At 53.3% G+C, this 26,020-nt stretch overlaps 2 protein-coding genes across 3 annotated transcripts; both read right to left on the reverse strand.

Moving 5' to 3' along the window:
- Nucleotides 1-252: 252 nt before the first annotated feature.
- Nucleotides 253-12,943, reverse strand: GRPEL2 (GrpE like 2, mitochondrial). 2 transcript variants are annotated; one of them, XR_013922833.1, is made up of 5 exons: nucleotides 12,835-12,943; nucleotides 7,305-7,473; nucleotides 6,398-6,479; nucleotides 4,327-4,761; nucleotides 253-436 (listed from the first exon to the last, which is right to left on the reverse strand). XR_013922833.1 is itself a non-coding variant. In XM_080353468.1 (4 exons), the coding sequence occupies exons 1-4, from the start codon at nucleotides 12,891-12,893 to the stop codon at nucleotides 4,406-4,408; spliced, it is 666 nt and encodes a 221-aa protein (XP_080209594.1). In that variant the 5' UTR covers nucleotides 12,894-12,943; the 3' UTR covers nucleotides 4,232-4,405. The 2 variants fall into 2 exon arrangements, 1 of the variants encoding a protein (XP_080209594.1); XM_080353468.1 differs by lacking the exon at nucleotides 253-436 and having other exon boundaries at nucleotides 4,232-4,761.
- A 1,946-nt stretch (nucleotides 12,944-14,889) lies between these two features.
- AFAP1L1 (actin filament associated protein 1 like 1) lies at nucleotides 14,890-23,739 on the reverse strand (the record flags this gene model as incomplete). The annotated part of the gene is made up of 19 exons (XM_080353303.1): nucleotides 14,890-14,913; nucleotides 15,309-15,437; nucleotides 15,675-15,853; nucleotides 16,111-16,275; nucleotides 16,487-16,601; nucleotides 16,730-16,808; nucleotides 17,183-17,328; nucleotides 17,748-17,959; nucleotides 18,419-18,571; nucleotides 18,689-18,782; nucleotides 19,067-19,153; nucleotides 19,821-20,000; nucleotides 20,336-20,547; nucleotides 21,230-21,328; nucleotides 21,705-21,816; nucleotides 21,974-22,071; nucleotides 22,419-22,502; nucleotides 23,063-23,191; nucleotides 23,736-23,739. The coding sequence occupies 19 exons, from the start codon at nucleotides 23,737-23,739 to the stop codon at nucleotides 14,890-14,892; spliced, it is 2,301 nt and encodes a 766-aa protein (XP_080209429.1).
- Between the last annotated feature and the right edge of the window lie 2,281 nt (nucleotides 23,740-26,020).

Below are 26,020 nucleotides of genomic sequence, written 5' to 3' on the forward strand. Positions count from 1 at the left end.
ATGGAGGCGCAGCTATTTTTGCAGAGGACGCGGGGAGGGAGAATGCGATCTGTTACAATCACAGCCCTACAAAGCAAGCCTGTTCTTTTCTCCAACAAATCCCTAACCCGCCTGCAGACACCACAAGCGCTAAACACACTGTATGTTAAGCCAACCTCAATGGAGCTGCCATACGGTTCGCCTGCTACAGCTCGCCAACGCAAAAGGGCAAAACTGCAGCAAAGGGCAGCTGTGAGAGAGCAGAACGGCAAAAACAAAACCAGATATCAAGATTTCAACTAAATCCCCAACAACTCACCTGCCGAGGGAAGACGATGCACACACGTGTGCATTTCTGGGAGTCCACCTAAAGCGTTGTGAGTAAAACGTTCACCAAAGTACTGCCATGCACAATGTGATCAGGAACAGCGAGAAAGCTTTCAATCCTCAGTCCTACCTGATGAGAGTGGTAGTCAGAATGGGCAGCATTCTGGGGCAGGGAAAAGAGGAAAAAGAAACAACTGCAGTTCTTTTTTATTATTATTATTATTATTAGCAAATGGACAGTATCTGGACATCTGAAGGAAATCAGCCCTTTCCAATATTAACTCAAATGTCGTTGTCAATTACTTGCACCACTCCCACACTTCAGTCTTTGTTTTTCATTCAGCCGGAACCTTTGGGTAAACAAAGAGCACAGAAACACACAAAAAAATACAGTATATACAGGTTTTCCACCAACTAAATGGATTTAGATTTTTGGACATTAGCAATGTTTTGTTCATTTGACTTTGCAAGTAATATCAAAACATCTCAAGTTTTAAAATAAAAAAATACTACAATATTCACAATATAAAACTTAAATACATTTTTCTTTTAAATTAAAGGATTGCTAATAGCTACTGATTTATCACAGATGTCTCAACAGCAGCTCCGCTGATGAAGCACTGAGAATGTAAGGTTCACAAAGCGACATTCACATTCTGCACTGCTCGTGGTCAGAGCCCAGATGCTGCCCCACTTGGGACCAGTGCCACTGTGCACTCCTCCAGTTCAGCTCCAACCGGTGCCACTGGTGGGGGACGGCATGGGGACAGGACAAGGCGAATGCCCACGGACTGTGGGGCTGCCCACGTCCCCACAGCAGAAATGCAGCCCCATATCAGCATCACACACACCTCACCTATAGCTGTCTGCATCCCCAGCTCGAGCTCTTCAGTCCATGGCTGGGCAAACTGGAAATGACTAAGAGGTACGTGACACTTCCTCTCCTCTGCCATTCTGGCCCTGCTAACGCACTCCTGCGTTTTATTAAATAGTCATTGAATAAAGTGATCAGAGAGAAAAAGCTCCTCCCTGGTGTAACTCTGCAGAGTGCAACGGAACCGCACGAGCGGGGACTCTGCCCCACCGTGCTGAGTGTGCAAGCTTTACACAAACAGCGCAGATAAGGGAGCGAGAACCTACAAAGCAGAAATTCGATTCACCCTTACGCAACCTCATCCACAATAAAAGGGATCATTAAGTGTGCTTGAAAGGCAGGAGAATCAAATTTTGCCTAGGAAATCCGGATTCTGTGATGGAATCCAGGTTTGGCTATTTCATTTTCACTTCACCATTCAAAGGAAGCAGAAACTAGGACAAACAACAGCTACAGCATTTCTCTCTTTGGTAACTTCTGTAAAAGTCTCTAAGCAATGGGAACATCTTACAGTAATCATCATAAAAGCCCAATAAGATCCTATAGAAGTTTCATAAACTGGGCCATGAACTGGGAAAATAGCTTGCCCAAAATTAAATCGGCCCCATGGAGGGGCAAGAAAGGCTGCACAGGAACTGGACCCTTTCAGTTCCTGCGCCAGCCCCGCAACAGTGCCTCAGTGAAAGCGGATCCACACAAGCTGATCAATAACCTCTCAGTACAGACAGAAGGTCTGGAGTGCATTTTAGGGTATTTTAAGGCAAAAATGGGTGAGTGCTGGCTGAGGAGACAGGCAGGCCTGGCCAGCGCTCCCAAGGCGGACTGAGCAGCTCTACACACTTCCACAGGCAAGTGGCTCTGGGGGTCAGTCTAGAAGACTTGGATCCCATCACTTCTGCTCACACACTACGTTTAAATCTGGCTCATGTAAGCTGCAGCCTTCCTGTGACAGCAATTTACCTGTTGCGTAAAAAGCCTTTGCTTTTGTTTAGCTCCTTATACATAAAGTTTCACATTCAAAGTTAGTTTCCATAGCCAGCTCTGCCCTTCTATTGCATAAAAGACTCAGCTGATGTGGCAGGGGCTGAAGAGGCAGCAGAGAACCCAACTGCTCCTTCCTGCTGAAGACACAGTTTCCTCTGAACAGGCTGCACACAGTCTTGGGGCAGAATAGCAAGACTTGCATTGCCACATTTCGTATTTCACCTGTTCTTTGTCTTGAGTAATTGCATACCCTGGTGACCCAGTTTAGCATGCAGACCAGCGAAACAACAAACAGGAATTCCTGTATTTCTCTGAAATTTCCAACAAACAAGAGCACTGAACAAGAGCTTTGTCCAAAGCGACTTATACTGCAACAAAGCACTGTTTCGGGGTTGAAATCTGAAGTACCTCTCTGAAAACCTAACCCCACAGAGGCAGAAAATGGCAATTCAAAAAGTATCCACTACTGAATCACCCGCATACAGCTGTCACTAAAGCAGCTTGCATCAAGCATATTAGAAATGCGCATCTTCCTTCAATTTCTGGAATGACAATCAACTATAACAGCTGCACATAGTCTCCCCAGATGAAAGACTGTTGATAGCTGCTAATTGAAGGCTGCAGTAATCTTCAAGTCCACCACAAAAGGATTATACAACTGAAGCCTGCAAAGGAATGGGAGAAGAATAAGCTTTCTTCCAAACCAGTGATGGCATCCACCATAAGTAAAGAGTTTTTTGGAAGTGGATCTGAAATAACCGTCTGGCCACGGATCCAATTCCAGAAAGTAAAAAGGCAGGAATTAACAAATCAGTAAGAAACAACCTGAAAACAACCATTCCTGCCTTGGGTTTGTGTAGTGCAGACCATAGGCTGGTTCATGTAACTCTTCTGTCACTACACTGCTTGCTGCTCTGTAAAGGGTTAAATTCTGATCTGACTCACCAACTGGATCCTTTCAGCTGAGATAAATGGACTCCCAGGCAAAAGGACCACTGGGAAATACATATGCCGTGCTGTGACAACAACACGCCTCCAACTAAGAGGACAGCTCGAGGTCAGCTTTCGCGTCCTCAGCCTTCTGCTTCTCCTGCTTTCTCATCACTGCTGCCAAAATCGGTCCAAGGCCACTTGAGACTTTTAGTAGAAAAGATTTTTCTCCTTGTGTCAAAACTCAAAAGGTTTAATATTTACTATGACCACGCAAAAGTAGAATCTGAACGTGAATTGGAAGTTAGTGCTATCCGAGTACCATTATTGGAGAGCTGAAAAATCAAAACAGTCCAGATTTCCTGCTAAAGGGCACATCTCCACTTTGCCAGCAGCTGCAACAAAGAACACGTAGTTTATCATGCTTGAAAGCTGCACAAATACCCCTCAGGCAAGAGAGATTTCTCTCCTCTAAAATATACTTTTTGGTTGGAGAAAGAGAGATTTGAGAACAGTTTTCTGGCTCCACCAAGAACCACTATTCCCTGTTTTACCATTAGGAACAAGGAGGCAAGCTGATGGTTTACCTGGAGAACAAATATTAACACGTTCAAGTCTGACCTAACAGCTGAATTCTCTTTAAAACCTCATCCCTATTTGACTACAGTATGACAGAGATTTCATTAATTCAGGATTGTTTTCCTGAAGTGACATGAGAAAAAGCTGCCCCTAAATGTCATTTCAAGGGATCATCTTCATCCCCACCTGAGGGATGTGGGGACAAGGGAGGACACCAAAACCAGCCTGATAATAATACTCAGCCCTTTGGGCTTTTCCTCTTCTGAGGACTTTGCAAAGAAACAGCCTCACCACATCCCTGTGAGGTAGGTCAATAAGTATTATTATATTCCCTTAATACAGATATGGAAACTGAGGCAGAGAAGTTACTTTCCTGGCGACAACTGCAGGAGTCTGTCTCAGAGATGGAACAGGGAGACAAGATCCCTTAGCTCTCAGAGAATTTCCCTTTCTCTCCCGTACGTCCCCCATACAAGTCTTAATGGAGAAACGAGCAACAGAGAAAGGGGATACAGTGCCACGTTACTGACAAATAGCAGGACTCCTGGTACTACTCTGCACACTCCAAAAAGGATTATTAAATATACAAGTACCTTAGAATTAACGGCAAAATGACTGCACACATTATAAAGAATCCAACGTACAATACAAACCTAACTTAATAAATAAGTAAAGACATGCAGCTGCAGTTGTGACTGCGTGCTGAGTAAGGTCCCAATGGATAAGCCCAGGTCATTCCTGGGACTCCACCGCCACGCCGACGAGCGCGTGTCTGATAGTGCGACCGTGGAGTTTGTAGCCATCCTGCGTCACCAGCGCTATCGTGCCCGGCTGCAAGCCCTCGGCTGGCACATGGCAGACTATTTCGTGCTCATACGGATCGTATCTGCCACCAACAGGGTTCATCTTCTGAAGGCCGTGTTTGGCAAACACACTTTGCAATTTGGCCTCTATGAGAGAGAGGCCTTCATAGATCTTCTTCAGGGTCGGACTCAGGTTACTGGGCTCCGCTTCTTCTGCGGCACTCTCGGTGGTCTTCTCCAAGATATCTGCTACCTCCACAAGGTCCCTGCAGAAACTCTGGATCCCTGCGGGCACAAAGAAGCAAGAAGTAAATGAAGGGCAGTTTACAGAACATACAGAGTTACAGTACCAATGGCAGGCACAAAGTCACAGCAGTTGGAAGGCACCTTTGCAGCTGCTAATTGATTTGAACCATTACTTTAGTGAGAGCAGTGTCTTCTGTATTGTGTAGCCAAAGCTTTATCATCAGACAGGTAGCAATCTAAAGACTCCTCAAATCAAGGTATATGCAGGAAAGGTACATCTACACACACCAACATATATATATAGTACACCTGACAAAGCAGAGCATTAATGCCCATGCACATGGGGAACAAACACAATGCGGGGAAGTAAAAATAGTACATGGCCATTCAAAAGTACATCCACAGTTTTATTCATAAGTTAAAACTGCTGTGAAAGGACCGAATAAATTGGTCTTTGGGTCAGGCATGAAAAAGTCATACAGTCTTTTTCATTAGAAAAAAATGGGCTTAGATTATAGATATTTCCAGAAGTGGTGCATTACACTGTGCAGAAATTTCAGGAAAATCAGGCTCTCCCGGTTTATATATAGATGCCATAACTAAGTTACTGGAAAGAGACATTAGGAAAACAAAGAAAGAGAAACAATACTTTGGTGCCGTCTATACTTGTACATACATGTTTAACATCCACAGCACAAAGCAGCACAAAGGAGAAGCAAAAAAGGAGCAGACAGAAGCAGACTGATGAGCAACAATTTCCTCTTGTACCAGAGTCTGTTTTCATGCTCTACAGACCCCCGTGCTTCACTCCACGAGAAACTTCTAATAAAGAACCTCATTTTTCTCCAAATCTGAAGCATAACGCATCTAAAATTCAAAGAGCTACAAAAACCAAAACAACAGCAAAACAAAACCCAAACAAAAAAACCAAACACACCAACCTCAAAAATGAAAGGTGCTGATTATCCCAAAACTCAACAGCCGTTTTATAACACAATGGGTAGACCAGTTAGAAAAACAGAGGAGCTCTAATTTCAAAGCTACAGGAATTAACTAACAAAAAAACCTCCCAAGATTCATGCATCATGGAGAATAACAGTTTCTCATTCCCAGAGACAGTGCTGGCAGAGTGCAACATTTAAATAGCAGTTTCTTTCCCCTTCACCTGCCTCCATTGCCAAAGCTACAAATCCAACTCACTTCACTGATGCTACAGTATTTATTATAGAAATTTTAAATAACATCTAATATAGGAACTGACAAGCTTTGTCCCAGGCAAGATCTACCTCCTGAAAGCCAGAGCAGAAGAGGCTGTTAAAGGAGATCACAACCTGATGACACAGATAAGAGTATGGAGCACACCCTGCCAGAGCAAATTCTCAGGCTACAGAAGAACCTGTAATTTCAGCCGAGTCAGTAGAATTACACTCAGTTGCACCAGCCTTGTTTTATTAAGAAAAAAATCACAAAACCATCACAGAGATAAACCTGATAGGACACAACTGGATATATAGAAAAAATAGTGAGTAAGCCCAGGCACCAACAGTCCAGGCCCAGCATTGTGCCAGGCTTTACAATGAACGGGGACAGGACGAGGGGAGAGAAAAGTTGTTGGTCAGCATTTTCTGTTCAGGCAGGCACGGCAGTAAGCACAGCTTTGCTTCGCTTGGCTTACCAAAGAGCTTGGCATCTTCCACAAACTTCTGCGTTCTCCTCCGGACATTCTCAGAATCTGCCAAAGCTTTCCGGTATCGCTCCTGTGTCCACAACAGCAAGGGGAGACATCAAGCAAGGAGTTACAAAACATTTCCCGACAAGCTGGCAATCCCTTAGAAACTATTATAAAAGCGCCCACTTCATGTCAGAAGGTTGTGCTGGGCTCCTGCGTTTTCATTATGTGCAAACGTAATCCTTCTGATTAATCAGCACAACTCCCTCAATAGCAGCACTCAGGGCGCAGCGCTGGTTTTTGTGTGACTCACTGCAGCTCCGCAGACGCTCCCTTCTCCAGCAGGCAAGTTGGCGGCCTCAGCAAAATATCTGCAACCCACTGATCTATTGCTCGGTGCAGTAGTAACCCCAGGGCAATCATCTCTGGAATCGCCCACCCAGTGCTGCAGTATTTAATCCTCCCCTTACTCACATCTGTTCTTCAAACTCCCTAGAACACGATCCCTACCATTTCTACCACACGACTGTCCCTAAAGACAACTTTCCTTCTCGGACGATCTGGACCTGGTGTGACACAATATGTGACACTAATCAAGACGAAGCTACTGCCATTCCCTCTGTGTAACGCTGTGAAAGAATTGACCAGACCACCTCCAAAATACAGCTTTGCCTACCAGGATCGTACTACCCGTGTCTTGTTTCTAGGTACTACTGACAGATGGTATTTCTAGGGAATGCAGACTGTACTTTCACAGTGCAACCACCCAGAGCACGGTGGTTTTGAAGACTGCCATGGCACAGCGGCACTGCGTGCGTGTTCCAGGGCTTAGGGGAAAAAACAGGGCTGAAAGACAGAACAAGTGAAGGGGACTGAAAGAAAGACATCCTGATGGCACCAGCAGCATACTCACAGTTAAATCCCGGACTTGTTCTTCCAGTTTGATGGCTTTGTGCTCTAAGGCACAATCAGAAAGGGGATGCTTGGGCTCATCACGGGGATCTTCTGGGCCACACTCGTCTCCTGTACTTCTCTGCTGAGCTGCGGTGCTGAAAACACATGGGGACCCCCTGAAATACAAACTAGTGACAAAGAAGGAAAGTTAAGTAACAATAGAGTCAAAAAGAATTCTAGTTAATGTCATTAGTAAAGCAGGCTCTCTTAAAAAAGGTACATCGGATGCTAGATAAAATTTTAGCTCTTTTTGGAAAATGTGGACAATTATCACAGAAACACAAAGAAACAGATGTTTTGAAAAATTCTTTTATTTTTGACCCACATGGGGTCAAAGAAAACTGTCAGAGATGTGACCAAGTTCTGTGCAGCCCAAATATTCTGGGGCCTTCCTCCATGGCCTTCACAGCACCGTTAAATGTGTTTGGAAAAGGGACTGAATGTGTCAACTGAAAATTGTCCCTAATATTCTTCAACTGTTTTTATCTCTACTGGCAATGAAAAAGTCCCAAAGGCAAAAAAGTCCCAAAACAAGCCCAAGCTTCAAGTACTGAAACCCACCTCATTTCCAAAGACTTTTTCATCTTAAGCACTCTTTCCAACTAAAACCCACCCTTGCCAGTGGCTCATGTTGGGACAGCAGGTGGAGCTCACCCAGGAGGCTGACTCTACATCTTGCAGACGAAATGATGAAACAACCAAAGAGTCAGATAATTGGATTGAGCTCTATAAACACTGCCTATGTGCTTAGCAGCCTATTCTACAGCGTAACAATTGCCCACGTTTCCCAGAAACTAGATAACAGAAGTCTGGCTGAAAACTGTTTGGTCAAAGATGATGAAAACCACCCCACCAAAAACTTTGGAAAATAAAGAAACTACTTTTCACTTCCTTCTGTTCTTTTCCAGAAAGCCCTTTACCTGCAGTAACAATGCTGTCCCTTTGAGAGCCAAATGAAGAGTTTTCCCTCTCCTTTTGTGGGAACACCGGGGATCTTCCTCCAAGCAGGGCTTTCAACATCCCCTTTAACAGCAAGGTTTTGCATATGCTAAGTGCACATCTACCACGTGAAACACAGAAACCACTGCACTGGCACTGACTCGAACTTCTGTGTTTATACAGTATAATTCGACACTGCCTGGAGTTACTGAGGCCCCACAATCAATACAGCCGAGTTCAGGTTACCAGCCCGCACCATTAAGCTTTCTTACTTTTCAGCAAGGCTATGTTGCTCGGGTACAATGTCACAGAAGTGCATAGCTTTTGTTTTTGGGGCTATCAAATCTGTCATAACACTTAAGCATTGTTCAGCAACCCAGCTAAGCTGAGTTTACAGTGGAAACTGGAAGGGACAGGTTTGCTCCCCTTATTCCAGTACTGGAACTGTGCAGAACGAAGGTTCAGCGAGTTAAACCAGCCAAAAACTAGCCCTACAAAAGACTTTGCTGTCTGTGTCCCTGAATAGGTTTGTTCACAGATGAGCTCAAGTGGCAGTACAAAGGACAAGACAAACTCATGAAGCCTGGTGAGACATGGGAAGGAGAACACGGGGAAGGGAAGAGGTGTCCCCCTTGGGGTGGCAGCCAGGGCTTAGACCAGCTCAGCTCTATGACCAAGCACAGTTTAAGAGATTCATGTCTGCCCAAAGACCACCAAGCATCTCCTACCACACCCTGCTTAGCAACCCACGTTCCCTCATTTCATCTTTAATACAAGGTTGCTACACAGTATCACACTATCACAGTATGTTCTGGATTGGAAGGGACCTCAAAAGATCATCTAGTCCAATCTCCCTGCTGGAGCAGGAACGCCTAAGTGAGGTTGCACAGGAACATGTCCAGGTGGGTCTTGAATGTCTCCAGAGAAGGAGACTCCACAACCCCCCTGGGCAGCCTGTTCCAGTGCTCTGTCACCCTTACTGAGAAGAAGTTTCTTCTCAAATTTAAGTGGAACCTCTTGTGTTCCAGCTTGATCCCATTGCCCCTTGTCCTATCATTGTTTGCCAACGAGAAGAGCCTGGCTCCATCCTCATGGCACTCACCTTTTATATATTTATAAACATTAATAAGGTCACCCCTCAGTCTCCTCTTCTCCAAACTAAAGAGACCCAGCTCCCTCAGCCTTCCATAACACTAATGACAAACTTCCTTTTCCCACCTGAAGACATTTGCATATAGGATTTTTGATTAAGTGGGTACAAAAAGCAGAATCTGTATATCAAAATGCTAATTTTCAATACATTACACGCCAAATACGAGTCTGAAAGTGCTTTTGCTACGTACACTTGCTCTGGAGTAGGATGTTCCTTGCACTGATCTTTCAGGAACCAGATGAGGGGCTGTCAGGAGGCTCTTTTCAAAGAGCTGCCCAGTCACTGCGGCTCTGAGTTCCAGGAATGCCAATATGAAAGAAACCCCCACATTTTAACCCCGGCTGCTTATGGCATGAGACCCCATCTTGAATGATTTTTGAGACACTTGCTACATTCATGTTGCTGACTGATTAACATAGCACTTTTTTCAAAGTTATAGAAAGTAGACTACAGGGGAGGTGAGGAAGCCTCCTGTGAGACAGGATCCCCTTCACCAAGCCGTCATAATCAATCTGTGAAGATTCAAACAACTGTAAAGCTTTCTTCGTAAATAAAAGGTGTATCTGTGTTAAGTACCAACTACAAGCTTTGTCCTTTATCATCTCATATTTCGTCTAAAGAGCTGCAGGGATGGAAATTAGCTATGCTACAGAGGAATCAAAGAACCTGAAATGCAGCTGAGAAAGTAGCCTTGCAAGGCAGCTCACAGGTTCGTCCTAAAAAAGCTATAAAAACGAATTAACTCTTTTGCATCCAAGAAGCAAAAGTCAGTGAAGTGGTTTACACTACACAAATGGGTGTGTTGTGTGTGTAGGAGGAGAGGGGTAGGAATGAGCTGGCGCCTCAGCTCCAGGGACCTGCCTACGTGAAGCAGAGAGCTGCCTGCATGGACTCCTTTCTGCAGCTCCCGAAACCAAGGCACAGAACACTCCCTCGTGCAGCGAAACGCCCCGGCTATCATATGCTGTTCAGACAAACCTGCCTTATAAGTTGCAGACAAGAAACAAGAACCGCAGACTGACTCCAAAGGGAATTCTTAAGGAGGACTATTATGTGGGATTGAAAATGCCGCTCAATTTACTTCTTGCTCTGGGATGAAAGGAATACTCCACTAAAAAGGCAAATGCTATTTACAGTCTGATCACTGCAGTGTGATCCATCTTCTAAACACAGTCGTGACCACAGTTGCCCTAAAACCAGGCAGAAATCCCACTGGAGGAAGTTGAAACATCCTCAAGTGACAGACATGTGGAAATCCCAAAATGTGCGAAGGGATTACACAACTAAGCTGGTTATACGAAAAGATTTACAAACTGATGTCACAGAAAGCCAAATAGATATAGCGGAGAAGCTGGGAGTATCCATATGGTTTAAGCCACTTGTCCTTAAAGATTAGAACTTAGATGTTGAGAACAGATCCCTCCCGTCAGAAGAACAGCATCACCTCTCTGGAGCACAGGCACAATACGTGACCATCCCTAACTGACTCTGTCACATTCCCTCGGAACACAGGGTCCCATCCCACCTCTCCTTTAATGCTCCCTTCTCCTCCTCTTCCTCCTTCTCCCAAAAGAGCATGACAAACCACACAAGTGCCAACACACACAGAAATATCCGCATTAGTGTTTTAGCTCTGATAAGCGTGCTTTGGAAGGAAATCTAAATACCCCCAATGACTCCATTTCATCGGGGAGTGACACCAGAGATTAATACTATGTGGATTCCTCTTTGATGAAACTGGAGAACAAGCTTGTACTCTAACATGAGAGGGCTGTAAATGGGCAACAGGCTCCCAGTGTGGGTGTCTGGGCCCCAGCATCTGCTGCTTTGCTGCTGTTGGCTGTGACACAGGCATGGCCACAGAGAACCTGGGTACAAAGAGGAGTTTCACACCAACAGCAGGTGCTGGTGACTCTCCACAAAAGGAAGAAGGTGGCTCAGCTCCCATCAGACCAAGTCACCTCTTCCAAATGTGCTGTATACCCCTTCCAAACTTGGTGTACATTTTCAGAGAGGCAAAGCAGTTTTCACATGTATAAAAGCAGAACTTTCAGACACACATCTTCGCATTTAGTCCCAAACTCAAATACTTCTTTTATGTGCTGCAGAATTGTTTTATTGTCTTTAAATGGTCTTTTGGTTTTTATTTGCAGAGAGAAAACTGTAGGATAAACCAGCAAGCACTTGGACTTTATTTTCTTTTATCCTGCCCACATTTCACTTGAAAAACCGAAGCACCTGTGATGGATTTCACTTGTACAAGCCATATTCTGCAGCCTCCAAAAATATGACTGAACACTTTTTATGTCTAAATAGTGACACAATTACACTGACCCCTTTCCCTTGACCATCCAAAACATGCTGAAAGTACAGGTGCAGCATCCTTACAAAAAATAAAACCTGAGGAGCACATTGAACTTGTAACTCGTAAATAAACGGTTCTGATGGGCATGAAGAGATGCAGAAATCACACGTAGATATGTGCGGCAGGAACCGCACCACAGCGTGACTTACTGACCACAGAAATGCTTTTCTTAAAAATTGAAATTTTTTTTCTTTCCTCAAAATGTCACTTTTCCAGGAAAGAACACACGTATTGAGAGCCTGGTTTTGTCCCAGGCCTCCTGCGGAGCTAAGGGTGGGCAGTGCACCCCTCATGGGGGGTAAAGCGGGTATCTCCGGGGGGACAGAATTCCAAAATGTCAGGGGTTGTAGGGACCTGGAAAGCTCATCCAGTGCAACCCCCCCATGGAGCAGGAACACCCAGATGAGGTTACACAGGAAGGTGTCCGGGTGGGTTTTGAATGTCTGCAGAGAAGGAGACTCCACAACCCCCCTGGGCAGCCTGGGCCAGTGTTGTCAGCCTCATCATGAAAAAGTTTTTTCTCATATTTAAATGGAACCTCCTGTGTTCCAGTTTGCACCCATTGCCCCTTGTCCTGTCACTGGTTGTCACCAGAAGAGCCTGGCTCCATCCTCCTGACACTGCCCCTTTCCATATTGATCCCCAGGAATGAGTCCCCCCTCAGTGTCCTCTTGTCCAGCTCCAGAGCCCCAGCTCCCTCAGCCTTTCCTCACACGGGAGATGCTCCACTCCCTTCAGCATCTTGGTGGCTGCGCTGGACCTTCTCCAGCAGTTCCCTGTCCTACTGGAACTGAGGGGCCACAACTGGACACAAGATTCCAGATGCAGCGGTTCCCTCCCACACGCCGCGGGCGGCCCAGGCCCCGGCCCGCCGCAGGGCGGTGGCGGCTGAGAGGCTCCGCGGCGGGCCCGGGCCGGGGGCGCTGCCACGTCTCACACCGAGCCCGCCACCGGAGAGGAGCGGTCACCGCCGCGACCGCTGCCGGCTGAGGGAGAGGGACGACACAGCTTCCCTCTCACCGCCTCACGTACCTGCCGCGCCGCGGAGCGCCGAGGACGGTCCCGAAGCGCCGCAGGGACCCGGCGGCCATCGCGGAGTGACTGCGGGAGCGACGCGCCGGCGCCGCCCGCCAACTACAGCTCCCAGAAGCCCCTGCGCGGACTACGAGTCCCGGCGGGCAGCGCGGCTGCGGGGGCGTGGCCCAGTGCAAGGGGGCGTGGCCTGGTGCAGGAGGCGTGGCTCAGTGCAAGGGGGCGTGGCCTGGTGCAGGAGGCGTGGCCCAGTGCAAGGGGGCGTGGCCCGGTGCGGCTTGCGGGGGCCCCGCGGCTGCGCAGTTTTAGGGTGGTAATAACGTTACAAGTTTCGCGTCTTTTTCGTTAAAAACTGCATTAAAGACTGAGAGAGGCTTGGGCCTGAAGGTTAACGTGAGGCCTTTTAACTGGGGACTACCCTGGGGGGTCTACAGGAAAGGTTGGGGGGGGACCCTTCACCAGGGAGTGCAGGGATAGGATGAGCAGTAATGGTTTTGAACAGAAAGAGCATAGATTTAATCAGGTGTTAGGAAGACGTTCTTCCCCATGAGGGTGGTGAGGCCCTGGCGCAGAAGCTGTGGATGTCCCCTCCTTGAGAGGGTTCAAGGTCAGGTTGGACAGGGCTCTGAGCAACCTGGTCTGGTGGAAGATGCCCCTGCCCATGGCAGGGGGTGGGACTGGATGATCTCTAAGGTTTGGACTAGCTGATCTCTAAGGCTAGTTCTGAGCTCACCGCGGTCACTAACCCGCCGTACCAGACTCACCCAGCCCACCCCAGAGCCGCCCTGGCCCACTTCAGCCTGAGCGGGGTCGTTCACCCCCACCCCCTGCTCCCCACAGCAAGGGGAAGGACTGTGCCCGTGCCAGCGTTTTTATTAAAAGCTGCTTACCTAGTTACTAACAAGAGGGCTTTGAAAGAGCGAGCTCCAAAGGTTAATTGTGGCAGTCATTAGCATGGGTTGGCGATAGGCCTGCTGCCTTGTTCCTGGAACAAAAGCCTTTCCTTTATATTCCTGTCTCTTGTTTCTGCCTGTGCTAAATGACCTTCCTTTACTTCTCTTCTGTTTCAGTCCCCTCGTTTGAAAGCACCTTTTTTTAAAATAAATTTTTTTACACTTCCCTTCACTCCCATTTGTCCACGTGCCTCGGCAAATCATGTCTGACGGCAGCAGCAATAGTGTGAACGCGCTTTTGGCCAGGAGACAAGCCTGTCCCTTTCCCTGCTCCCCTAAAAGCTGGCAGGGGGCTGGGGCAGGACCGCTGAACTGCCTCCGGCTGCAGCCCTTCGCAGCGCTTACAAACTGTTTAGCAAGGTTGAAATGTATCCCCGCGTTAACTTGCATTCAGATGCTGACGCTGGAGCTTTGTTCAATCCCAAGGGAAGCCAGCGTGCCCTCACATTTACTGCCTGGAGGACAAGAAGGGACAAGGGCACTTGGTTGAGGCACAGCACGCTCGAGACATGATGAAACCTGAGATGAGACCCTGCGGAGCTGGGAGCAGCGAGCAGGACGAATGATCAGCATCTCCAAAGTGTCCGGTCCTGAGCAGCTCATGAACTCCAGCACCAAGGAGGGCAAAAGACCCAATAAGTTGGTGATCGCTTTGGAAACTGTTATCCTGGTGTCCAGAGTCCCCAGGGTGGCACATACTGATCCTGGTATGGTAGATCAGAACACCTGCCGGCCAGCACTGACCACCAGACCCGAGCTCTGCCCTCCTTCCTTATCCACCACTCAGGCACACACGCCTTGTGTTGAACTCCCAGCCCTGTGCGAGGCTCCCCCCAGAGATGAGCTTCCCAGTAGTATGTGACACTGATCCACGAAGGAGTCCCCTTCCCCCCCACCTCCCAAATCCCCCTCCTGCCCCCTTCCCCATGGTTTATAGTGTTGCCCACGATGCAGATGGTGCCGCAGTGCTGGGGCATGGGAGGGCATCTCTCCTCACATGCCTTCCTAGCACCCTCTCGATGCTGTGGAGAAAGGAGTCGTGTAGCTCCAACATGAGCCCCAGTGTCCAGCGGGGGCTCGGCAGGCATTCCTGCAGCCTGGCTTAAGTCTGCTTCTTTTCCCATTCCTGCACAGAAAGCAAAAGAAGTGGGGGATGAGGAGACATCGCTGGGGGAGTGAGTGCTGAGCCCTTCAGGGGCGTCCCTCCCTACTCAGGGCTTTGGACCACGCCAGCATCCTCAAAGCCTGGGGTCACTGCTGCCCCAGTCATCATGGAGGTGATGCTCTCTCGCCCCTGCACACCCAGCCCTGCACCTTCCAAACATCCCTGCAAGCCGGGCTCATGCCAGCAGTGAGTGCTGCTAAGCTGGACCAGCCTGGCCGCAGAGATGCTGGCAGTACCCCCTGCTTTTGGGGTAGGGAGCATCCCCGGTCCCCAGATTTTATGGTCAAGGAAGGGGGAGAGGATAAAGGATAAGATTTCCCATGGGGCTGGGGAGGAGAGGAGGACTGAAGCAGGACCTTGGCCTTCCGCAGCACGTTTCCCGTGTTGGCAGGGAGGATGGAGGGACTTCTTTTCCTCAGTTCAGCTGCACAGTTAACAGGGACCAAGTGCTCAGGGAGGCTCCCGTTTGGCTTGTTTGTAGCTTCCTGTGGAAAAGGGTGAGAAAGGAGGAGGATGATGTAGGAGCAAGGACAGCCAGAAAAAGGCACAAACTGTAATGAGGTCAAAACTGGTGTGGCTGAACCTGATGCTTTGCTTCCCACGTCTGTCCACAATGGGACAAAGAAGCAGGAATGTCCCTTCCTCCTCATGTGCTGCTCCCCCAGCCACCCCATTGCTGGGGGAAGCCAGAGCCGTGAGAAAAAGGAAGAAGGGATACATACCCCATTCTCGGTCTTGCTGGTCACAGCCAGCCCCAGGGCCGGCCCTCCCGCTAGCGACTGCTTCAGCCGCTCCTTCACTTCGGTCAGCTTGAGCTCCAGGTCCACGCGACGCTCCTCCTTCTCCCGGCACTGCTCCTCCAGCACCGCCACTCGCTGCTCCAGGTCCTGCAGCTTCGTCCCTGCTTGCACAAGCACACCCCGCTCAGCGTCTCTGCCGGGGGATGAGGCCGCGGGGATGGAGAAGCCACTCATCCTCCTGGACAGGGACGCTAGATGGGGCTGCCAGCCCAGCAGCGTGCAGCAGCCAGCCCAGCTCACAGCCACAATGTCACCGCCAGCTCAGCATCCCCATCCCACCCCAGCTCCCCAGCCTTCCCTCTGTGCCCGAGCACCTTCGAGCATCCCCTGCTGCAGAGCTTGGACGGCACCAACAAACCTGCGCTGCCCTTCATGGCTTCCCGCAGCTCTCGCTTCTCTTTCCGCAACAACACCAGCTCGCTGCGGATCGATGCTTTCTCCTTCTCCAGCTTCTCCTTCTCTGTCAGGAATCGCCTGGCGTCCTCCTCGGCCCGGTTCTTCCCGTACCTGTACTGGTTGGCATCTGCACGCACACGGAGAGCCCAGCATGAAGGCTCTGGCCCCAGCTGCACCAATGCCACCTACAGCCCAGCTGAGCTGGTGCAGCACACCCTGCCACCCTGTGCTGGAGCCAGCCAGATTCCCCGTGGCCACAGACCCCCGTGGGGATCCAGCATCCTCCCACACCGGCCAGGGTTCCTCAGGGAGGTGTGCGGCTGAGGGTCCCCACTCACTCGACGCGTGCCTCTTCACTTTGACTTGCGGGTCCACTCGCCGCGACTTCTCGCTGCAGGAGGAGGCATGGCGCTTCACCTGGGCCCCTGCCGGCCGCCCCGGCTCCTCCTCGGCCTGTGGTGGGAACGGAGGGAGGGCTGAAACACCCATGGGTCCTTCACAGCCTGGCCAAGGCTCCCTGGAGCATCTTCTGTAGCCCAGCCATGGTGATGGGAGAGGATGAGCCCCTGAGCCACACTCACCTGGACCTTCTCGTAGGGAACGTCATCGTACACCACGCGGGAAGAGTCGGGCCGGTGGTCCTGGGAGGAGCTGGCCCACCTGTGAGAGGAGGGATGGGGTCTTGCTTTCCAGGGCATCCCTGCCAGCCCTGCAGTGAGCCCCTGCATCTCAGAGGGCTCACTGCATTGCTCTCACAGCTTCGCTCACAACCCTACCCTACTGTGCATATGCCTTAAGTCCTTCACCAGCGTTGATGAAACACCTTCCATTTTCCATCCTGCCCAAGGAAAACTGCCCAGTTTTGGGAACCACCAACCCCCTGGGACACCAGATCTCCCTGAGATCACAGCACAAACTGTGCCCCAGCTGCCGCCTTTTCTAGGGAACACATGGGCTGAGGGTCACCATCCCCAGCCCGACGCTCTGCCCCCAGCACAGCCCCTTCCCAGCGCTGCACAGCAGGACAGCCTTACAGGTAGGAGTGCCTGACAGCCGTCACTATGTTGGCGATCGTCTCCACGTCCACATAGTCGTAGTGCAAGGCCTCTGGTGCTGTCTGAGAGCCCGTCTCCACCAAGAGGAGACCCAGCCAGCGGCCCAGGTCTTCAGAGCAGCTTGCCTGCAAAGGAGAGAGAAAGGTTGGGGTGCATGCCCAGCTCCTGGCCTCTCACTCCTGCCTCTCAATGCAAAGCACTGCTGTGAAGAAGGGCCCTCTGACACAAAGCATGTGTGCAAGACATAGGAGCTTCCAAGAGAAGGAACACAGACACATGCAGGAGGTTCCCATCCCAAATCCCCAGCTCCCCCCGCAACCCGCCTGCTTCAGCCCTGCCAGTCTCCTCCCTGCGTCCACTCTCACACACCTGCACGGCTGCCTCGTCTCAGCCAAGTGATGCCCTGGGCTTCCTTAGCATGCAGGGCAGGGGAAAACAAGGTACTGCTTGCATGCAAGCCATGATCATCACAGGAGATGCTCTCCCAGCTTGGCAACCCCCTTCTCACGGACCAGCACCCCCCGCCCCCCCACTGCCCGCTCACCTCCAGCGCTGCCACCTCCTGCCCATTGCGAAGGATGCGGAAAGCGAAGGGGTGTTTGGGGCCCAGCCCCGGGACCACCTCGCAGCCCCGGAGGACGATGGCATTCACGTGGGTGCGCAGGTCAGTGCGGTCCTTGTGGAAGTAGAGGGTGTTGCCCTTCAGGCGACACCAGCGCTCCTTCCAGCACTGGTTGACCAGGACGCTGAGGTGGCCTGGGGGGTGGCAGAGAAAGGTCTCAGCACCTGCTCAGCCAGACCTTGGGCAGGCTTTGATGAGACAGGGCTGGCCAGAGATTACAGTGTGGCTCCCTACTTGCTTGCTCCTTCTGTGGCTCAGTTTCTCCGCAGAGAGCCAGCTGGGACCCCTGGACTCAGGTGAGGTGCCAGCTCAGTGCCACACAGTCACCTGAGCCTGTTTTCTGGGGAGACATGAGTGACCTCTTGCCCCCTCCCCACACACCACAGGAACATGCAGAGCTGGGATTGGGCATTGTTTTGTAGCCCAAGGCAGTGTCACAGCCCTGCTGCAGCTCGGGGAGCTTGCCTCCATCCCACTGCCCCCTAACCCCACATCTGCCCCCCATACAGCTCGGGTTGGGGGAAGGATCCCAGCTCCCCACTGCTCCTGGCTCCATGCAAGCTGAGCCTCGTCTGCCCCCGGTGAGCACGAACCACAGCACGGGATGTCCTCCTCGGTGGAGGAGGTCTGCGTGTCCTCGGGGGAAGGCTTCTTCTTGGAGAAGCTGATGATCCTGGTGATCTTCTTCCCTGCCGCCCGGCTCATCGAGCCCTTCAGGTCAGCCAAGCCGCTCTTTTTGCCTTTCCCTGGAAGGACAGGGTAGCTTTGTGCCCCTGGCGCGTGTGACCGCATCCTGCTTCATCAGGAGAGGATGCTCCCCAGCTGTGGTGCACACTGCTGGACCCCCAGCCAGGGGGACATACCATGCTCGCCGGGCTCTCTGCGGGCCGCCGAGGAGCCGGTCTCACCCGTCGCCACACTGTCCGAGTCCGAGGTGTGTTTCTCCTGTGACAGCCGCTGCAGGCGGAGCAGAGCAGGCACCCTGTCAGCAGCCCCCAGCAACAGCCACTGTCAGCCCTTTGTCCCTCCTGCACAGGGCTGGGATGTCCCCCGGTGCCAGGGGAGCACCGTTCGCCTTCCCCAGCAGCGGGGAGCACCATAAGCCCCACAGAGCTGCTGTGAGGATGGGAAGGATTCCTCACGTGGCACCAGGAGCTCGGGGTTCCCTCGGCCCCATGCTCCCCATGCTCAGCCCCAGCAGCCCCACACAGCCCCTCGGCAGGGCGGTTAGAAACCATCACCTTATCCAGATCCATCTTGCACGGCATCGCTGGGGAGGTGGGGGCTTCCATCCCACCCGTTGCCGGACTGCTGGCTTCCTTTATCACCTGCGGAGACAGCCCACCGTAGCCACTCAGAATGGATCTGAGCACCAAGGCTGCTTTCCCTGGCTCGGCACACTCCCACCTCGCCACCAGAGCTGGGCTGAACCACGGGGAGAGAGGTCCTGGCTGCTGCAGGACGGGACAGCATGCCATGTCCTGCTCAGGACACAAACCAGTTTTGCAGGTTTTGTCAGAGATTTTGGAAAACTCAGCAGTGAGGGACTCAGGTGCCAAGCCCAGTCGTGCTCCCAGCACAGGACACCTCATGACCCCCCATTTTCCAGGCAGGCACAGCATGGCTTGCCCAGGTCATGTAAAATGAGCCTGTCCTCCCACGTTTGGGGTAACAGCTGGGTTTGTGGTGTGCACAGAAGCTCCTTTCCCACCCACGGCCCCCTCCTCCTGCCCCTGAACAAAGGCAGGAAAGGGCCACGGGGAAGAGGAGGGGGAGAGCAAACATCCCCAGCCCGCAGGGGCTATCAGCGCCGGAGACGCCCCGGCCCTGGGAAGCAGCTGGTCACCCCCCTGACTGATAAGAAATGGGAGTAAAACCCCCTTCCCCTTCCAGGGGGGCAAGACCTTTCCCAGGGCAGCCCCCTCTCCACCCCAGCTCGGGAGGATGCCAAGGAGGGTCTGTGGCCCCTGGGTGATGCAAGGGCAGCCATGGTACCTTCAGCCACTCCTCAGCCTGCTCCTTGCTCTGCACGGCCAGCACCAGCGCTTCGGCTCCCGGCAGCGAGAACCGCAGCTCGTGCTTCTTGCGCCGCCCGTCCTTTGGGACGTAGATGACATTGCAGGTCGCCAGGGGCACCTCCACGTGTGGCTGCCGGTCTTTGGAGCTTTTGTAGCACTAGAGGAAGCAAAAGGAACAACTCAGGGCTTGGCCAACACCTGCCTGTCCCACTGCTGTGCCAGGCAGAGACGGGTCCCTCTCAGGGTCCCTTACAGATGGCACAGACAGAGGTGGCTCAGTCTCTGCAACAGCTCTCATTCCATAGCATCCCAAAAAGAGGAGCCTTCCATTGACTTGCAAGGGAAGCGAGGGCAGGATCTGTATGTGCTGCGGGGCAGTGGCCGCCTTGAGGCAGAGTCTTGGCTTGGATAGTCCTATTTTTCTTCAGCTTGCACCCAACCACCCTCATAACCCAGCAGTGGGTTTCTGGCCCCCGCCTCCTCTGGGCTCACCAGCAGTTTGCTGTCCCGTATGATGGTGAGCTGCTTGGCCCACTGTCCAAAGCGCTTCTTGCGCAACAGGAAAGCGCAAATCCTGCAATCCTTCACCAGGTTCATGGAGGCTTCCTCCGAGGGCCACTGGTGTGTCAGCTGCTGGCCCTTCCCCTCCTCCTCCTCCTCATCATACGACTCGTAAGAGCTGCTCATAGCATCGGAGTCATTGTCTGGAAGGAAGCAGGCGAGTCACCCCCAATGGCACGCTAGGGCCCTGCCTGCCAGCAGTGCTTGCACCCTGCCGGGGCTCCCCGTGCCCGCGGGCTCCAGCACAGAGCCGGGGCTGGGTGCTGCAATGGATGGGCTCCGTGTCATCCCCTGCAACCAGCAGCGTTTTGACCCCAGCTGTCTCCGTTTCCCTTCCAAAGCAGGCAGGATGCTCGTGGGCCAAATGCCAGTCCCAGGTGCATCTATCCAAACCTCTGAGCTGGCTAATTTCTTTGCAAGCTTCCAACGCTGAAACCCAGGATTAAACCTTCTACCCACAACAGAGGATCACGTGCTGGCGCTCTGCCCCACACCTGCCATGTGAGGCACAGAGAAGCAGGGCCCCACAGTGTCCCAGCGGTGGCAAAGGCAGCTCAAGCAGGGCGCGAGAGCTGTGTAGGCAGAAACATCCCTTCCCCATGCTGCAGACAGACACAGCACCGATTACATCCCTTCCACAGCATGGAAGGGCGTGACAAACAGCACTCCACACTCTTTGCTTTTTGCCCAGCAGCCTCTGACACACGAGAGGTCCTCCAGCCCCAAACCCACCCTCAGGCCCACAGCCCAGCCCTCAAGCCCCCATCTCAGGGCTGGACTTTGCCAAAGCTCTCTCCTCCCCAGCAAGGGCACCCAGATACCTACAGGAGTTTTTTTGCTCCCCATTCATCCTGGTGACGGGGTAGTTGCTGTCTGCATCCTCATAATAACCATCCTCGATGGAGTTGGGGGGGCTGGAGCTGTCTGCGGAAGAAGCAGAGGGAAGCTGGGGCTGTTATACCTGGTTTCCCCCCAAGGATGCTTGGAGCAACAAGTCTGTGAGCTGGGGCAGAGCAGATGCCTCCCAGAACATCTCAGCATTGGTTTTCCCCCAGCTCCAACCTCTCCCCATCACCCCATTCCCAGTCAAGCTGGAGCAAACAACTCCATGCAATAACAGTGCAACGGGATGGGAAGGAAGCAGGACAGGAGCGATGCCGGTGGGAGCAGCGATGTTTCCTTCCCCAGGACGAGCTGTCCTGCCCACCAAGCACTGCCTGCTTTGCCAGGCGGGGGATGCAGCAGGAAGCTTGTGGGGCTCCCCCACCCTCCTGACACCCCAGCACAGAGCAGAACTCACTACGGGAGGTGATGTATTCTGGGGACTTGCCAGGTCCCAGGGGCAAGGCTTCCTCATAGTAATCCTCAGGCGGGGGAGTGGTGGGCAGCGGTGGAGCAGGGTCCACAGGAACCTACAGTAGAAACGTCACCAACATTAGCCAGGCAGAGGAGAGGGCCATGAGTGCCAGCAGCTGCTGCAGTGGCAAGGGACAGGAACAGGTCCCAGCCCCAGCCCCTTCCCCGGGGAGGTGCAGGGCACACCTCACACGTGGCCATTCAGAGACTTACAGTTTTTGCCGTCTGGCTCCTCGCCACCTCCAAGCCAACACCGTCACTGGTGTCCCCCTCCTCCTCCTGCATGTCCTGGAGATCCCGCAGGTCACAGTCTGCCCAGGGGTAAGTGGAGAGGGTGGAAGGAGCGGGGAACCTCAGAGCTGGCCTCCCTGCCATGTCCCCCAGGGACCCTCAAGGAAAGCACCCATGGCCCTTCACTGGGAGGGTGCTGGGAGATGGGCAGTGCTGGTAAATGCAGCTGGTGTGTGGACCCCCCGTGGCCAGTCCCCAGACAGCTACAGGGGAGCGGGAGCAAATGCCTGGGGTGATGCTGCCCACCCTGGACACAAGGATACAGCTTTCACCCTCCTTGCCCTCCTTGTCAGCGGGGACCTCAGGGCCAGCACTGCACCCACCCAACCTGACCCCCAGAACATCTCTCCAGGTCACTCACACGTACCAAACTCCTCGAAGAGAGACTCCACGAAGCTGGTGCCATTGCTCAGGGACGCTGTGTTGACGTACATGTAGTCCACGTCCTTCCCTGAGAGCGAGGGGATGCTCTTAACCCGGGGCTGGGCAGGGTGGCCAAGGCGAGCACCAGCACCCCTGCTCCCCACAAACACCAACCCAAGGACACAGGCCAGTGCACCCCACCTTGCCATGGGGTGCTCCTCCAGAGCAGGAATGGAGGAGTCCCCAGGGATGCTGCCGCCCCCCGAGGAGGGCAGGAAAGTGGGAATGCTGTGAAGCCCCAGGTGCACGTCCCTCCCGGCCTTCCCGCGGAAACCCCTGCGCTCAGCAAAACGGGCGGCAGGAAGATGAAGCGAAGTGGTCTTTCCGCAGGGAGCCGCCCCCCCGCAGCCCCGCAGGGCTGACGCCAGCCCACGCCTGGGGCAAGGAAGAGCTGGGAAGCAAGAGCAGGAGCAAAATGCCCCGAGGGCGCTGAGCAGGTGCTGGGCGCTGGGCACAGGGCAGCTCATCCCTGCCCTGCAGATGGCTTTCCCCAACCTGTTGGGGTTTTGGCCTGGGGCAGTGCTGGGGACAGACACTGGGGACATTCACCAGCCCTGGGGACAGCCACCATGGGAGCAGGACACAGACCTGCAGGTGGCTGCAGCTTCTGCAGGATGGTGGAGACGGCCAGCTTCTTCTCCTGCGTGGTGGCGCTCAGGTACTCGTGGTCCAGCAGCTTGAGCAAGACGCTGAGCTCTGGCAGGAGCTGGTCCAGCACTGCGGGGAGCAGGAAAAAGCCCATCAGCCAGGCTGGTGTCAGCGTGCTGGGCTTGAGACGAGGCAGAAGGGGCTGGAAAGTGTGGAAGACCTCAGGATGGGCATCTTCCCCAGCCAGCCTGGCACGGCTCCGGCGCTGTTTGCTAAGTGGACACGTGCTCCTTCCATGCACAAGCTTTTCCACCTGCACGCAGACACCAGGATGCAGCCTGCTGAGCCCATGAATGGAAATACCAGCTCTGCAGGCTACTGGACGGCTATCAAAGGGTTCAGCACACAGATTTTTCCACGTAGCTAAAACTACATCTCCGTCCACCTGACAGCGTATTGCAGGCACTGGGTGTTAATGGAGGGAAGGAAAGGAAACCCAAATGCCACCTCCAGAGCCACCTGGCAATGCCACCCAGGGAGATGTCCTCCCACCCCTCACCTGCTCAGACCACCCATGACCTCCCAGGCCAGTGTCACCTCCACAGGGTCACCATACACCTCTTCACTCTTCTCTGCCCTGCTGTTACTCTTCCCCTGTGTCACTCCAGCTCACCCATACCGCTCCAAGGCCACTTGGCTCTTCCCTCCAGGCATGCAGCCACTGCCCCAGGGAACAGTCCTTCCACCCCACAAGCTGTGGCCCAGAGCACAGAGCGAGTTCCCCAGGACTGGTGCTGCCCAAAGCAGGGACAGTGCAGTAAAACCAACTGCTCTTTCAAAGCTTTTCGTCTAGCGGGGAACCCAGCATGAGCGGGTCGATGCAGATCGGTACCCAGCCAAGACAAGCCCTTGGGCAAGGAGACAGCGTGCCCAGCCCCACATCATGCCCGGCCCCATATCGCTGCCTCCCAAGGACACAGAGCAGGATGCAGCTCACAAGCCTCTTCCTGCCCCCCCGGGTGATGGGCTTCTATCTCTGCAGACCTTCTGCTTCCTCCTCCCTCTCCAGCGCCAAGCTAAACAGCAGCCTCAGCCCTTTCGGCAAGGGTGGCTTTGCCAGCACCCATCTCCTGTGGACAGGCCAAACCAGGACAGGTACCCTCCAGGCAGGGAGAGAAGCCTCAGCACAGCTCCAGGAGAAGCAAGCGAGCCTGGGGAGCTGGCAGCATCCCCCAGCGCATGGGCAATGAGAGCTCCCTCCATGCAAGAGCCTCAGGTATATGGTGAGCAAGGGTGAGCACTCAGCTCCCACAGCCCACTCCTTGCCCTTGCCAAAGGGCAGGAAGGGAGGGAAGGGGGACAGAACCTCCATGGGGTGTTTGCAGAGCGCTGCATGGGCAGGATGGGAGCAGGCTCCTGCTCAGCAATGCCGTGGTGGTCCCCAGGTGAGACGTGCTCCCCTGCAGGGCTTCGTGGGGCAGGGGACCAGCAAGGAAGCAGCTGGAACAAAAGCAAAATGTCTCCCTGTCCACCCAGAACCTGCAAGCGTTGGGGGAGACACCCATCTCCCGGCTGCCCCAGCTCAGCAGGCTCTCAGCTGGCCATGAGCTCCATGGAGGAGATGGGACCACAAACACACCTACATCAGCTTCCCACAGGCACTGGAACCCAGGCCATGGTGCTCACCAGGATCCCCATTCCCTGCCCTGCATAGGACATCGCCCATCACAGCCACCAGCTCCCATGTCAAGGCATCAGACCAGCTGAGGGTGAAAGCGCAAGCGGGTTTCTATTAATAGTGGCAAAGCAGGCAGCGTGCATGGCGAGGGGGACGAGGAGACCCCCCTGCACAGGAGAAGCGATAGCGGCCGATAAGCGAGGGTTGTTGCTTGGCTTGGCAGGCGAGTGAGCTCATCAGCAACACCCCGAGCGCCAGCTCTGAGCCGGGGTGCACGGAGCACGGCGTGGGGCCAGCACTGAAGGCGCCTTTGTTTCCCCTCAGCTGAGCTGTCCCCTTCGTCTCCCTTGTTAAACATCCTCCGAAATACAAGGCGGGGTGGTCAAAGAGGCCTGTGATGCCAGGAGGGCACATGGCCCGCTGAGCAGAGCCTCTGCCCAGGGGAGCGGAGGAAGGGAAGGAATTAATTTCCTACACTCGTTAGGCTGTCAGCCTAAACCAGGTTAATGGGGTGGCTGCAGGAAGCAAGGGGAGATTGCTCCAGGGTTGCTGCGCAGTGCCAAAGTGACCGACCCAAGGTCACCAGGTGAGCAAGGACCAGCGTGTTACCTCTGCAATAGCCAGCGGGAGCGAGCGCAGACCCCGCAGCAGCGAGCGCAGACCCCACAGCAGCGAGCGCAGACCCCGCACCAGCGAGCACAGACCCCGCACCAGCGAGCGCACCCCTGCCCCTGGGGCTCTGGCCAGCAGTGTGAAACTAGGCGGCAGCAGGACATCAAAGGGCTCCTGAGGGGAAGGCAACACAACATCAGAGCAGCCACAGGCGCCGAGCAGGTGACGCAGATGAAAAGGGACACTGTGTCCCCCACCCACTTGCTCATAGGACACCTCTGGCATCACACCTGCCTCTGGTGCTGACAAATGTCTCCTGCCTGCTGCTTTCTTCAGGAGCTTCTCTTGCAACCGAAGTCCTGTGGGATGGCACTGCCTTGCTGGGCTCAGCCTTTGGACACAGACATCCCAGGACAGGGAGCAACACCAGCCTCCCCTCCCAGAAACTCACTCCTCTCCATGTTCGCAGCCTGTCCCACTGCTGTGGCAGGACGAGGAGATGTCAGTGAGGTCTCAGCCTGCAAAAGCCCAGAGCCATGGCAGTAGATGGCTTTGGCATTAGCTAATTCGGGCTGGATGGGCTGTGGGGACCCAGGGCAGATCTGCTGGGACAGGGTGAGCCAGGGGACCAGCACCAGGACACTGCTGCTGGCCAGGACAACGGGGCA

The sequence above is a fragment of the Nesoenas mayeri genome (assembly GCF_963082525.1).
Source record: "Nesoenas mayeri genome assembly, chromosome: 14".
Taxonomy (NCBI): Eukaryota; Metazoa; Chordata; class Aves; order Columbiformes; family Columbidae; genus Nesoenas; species Nesoenas mayeri.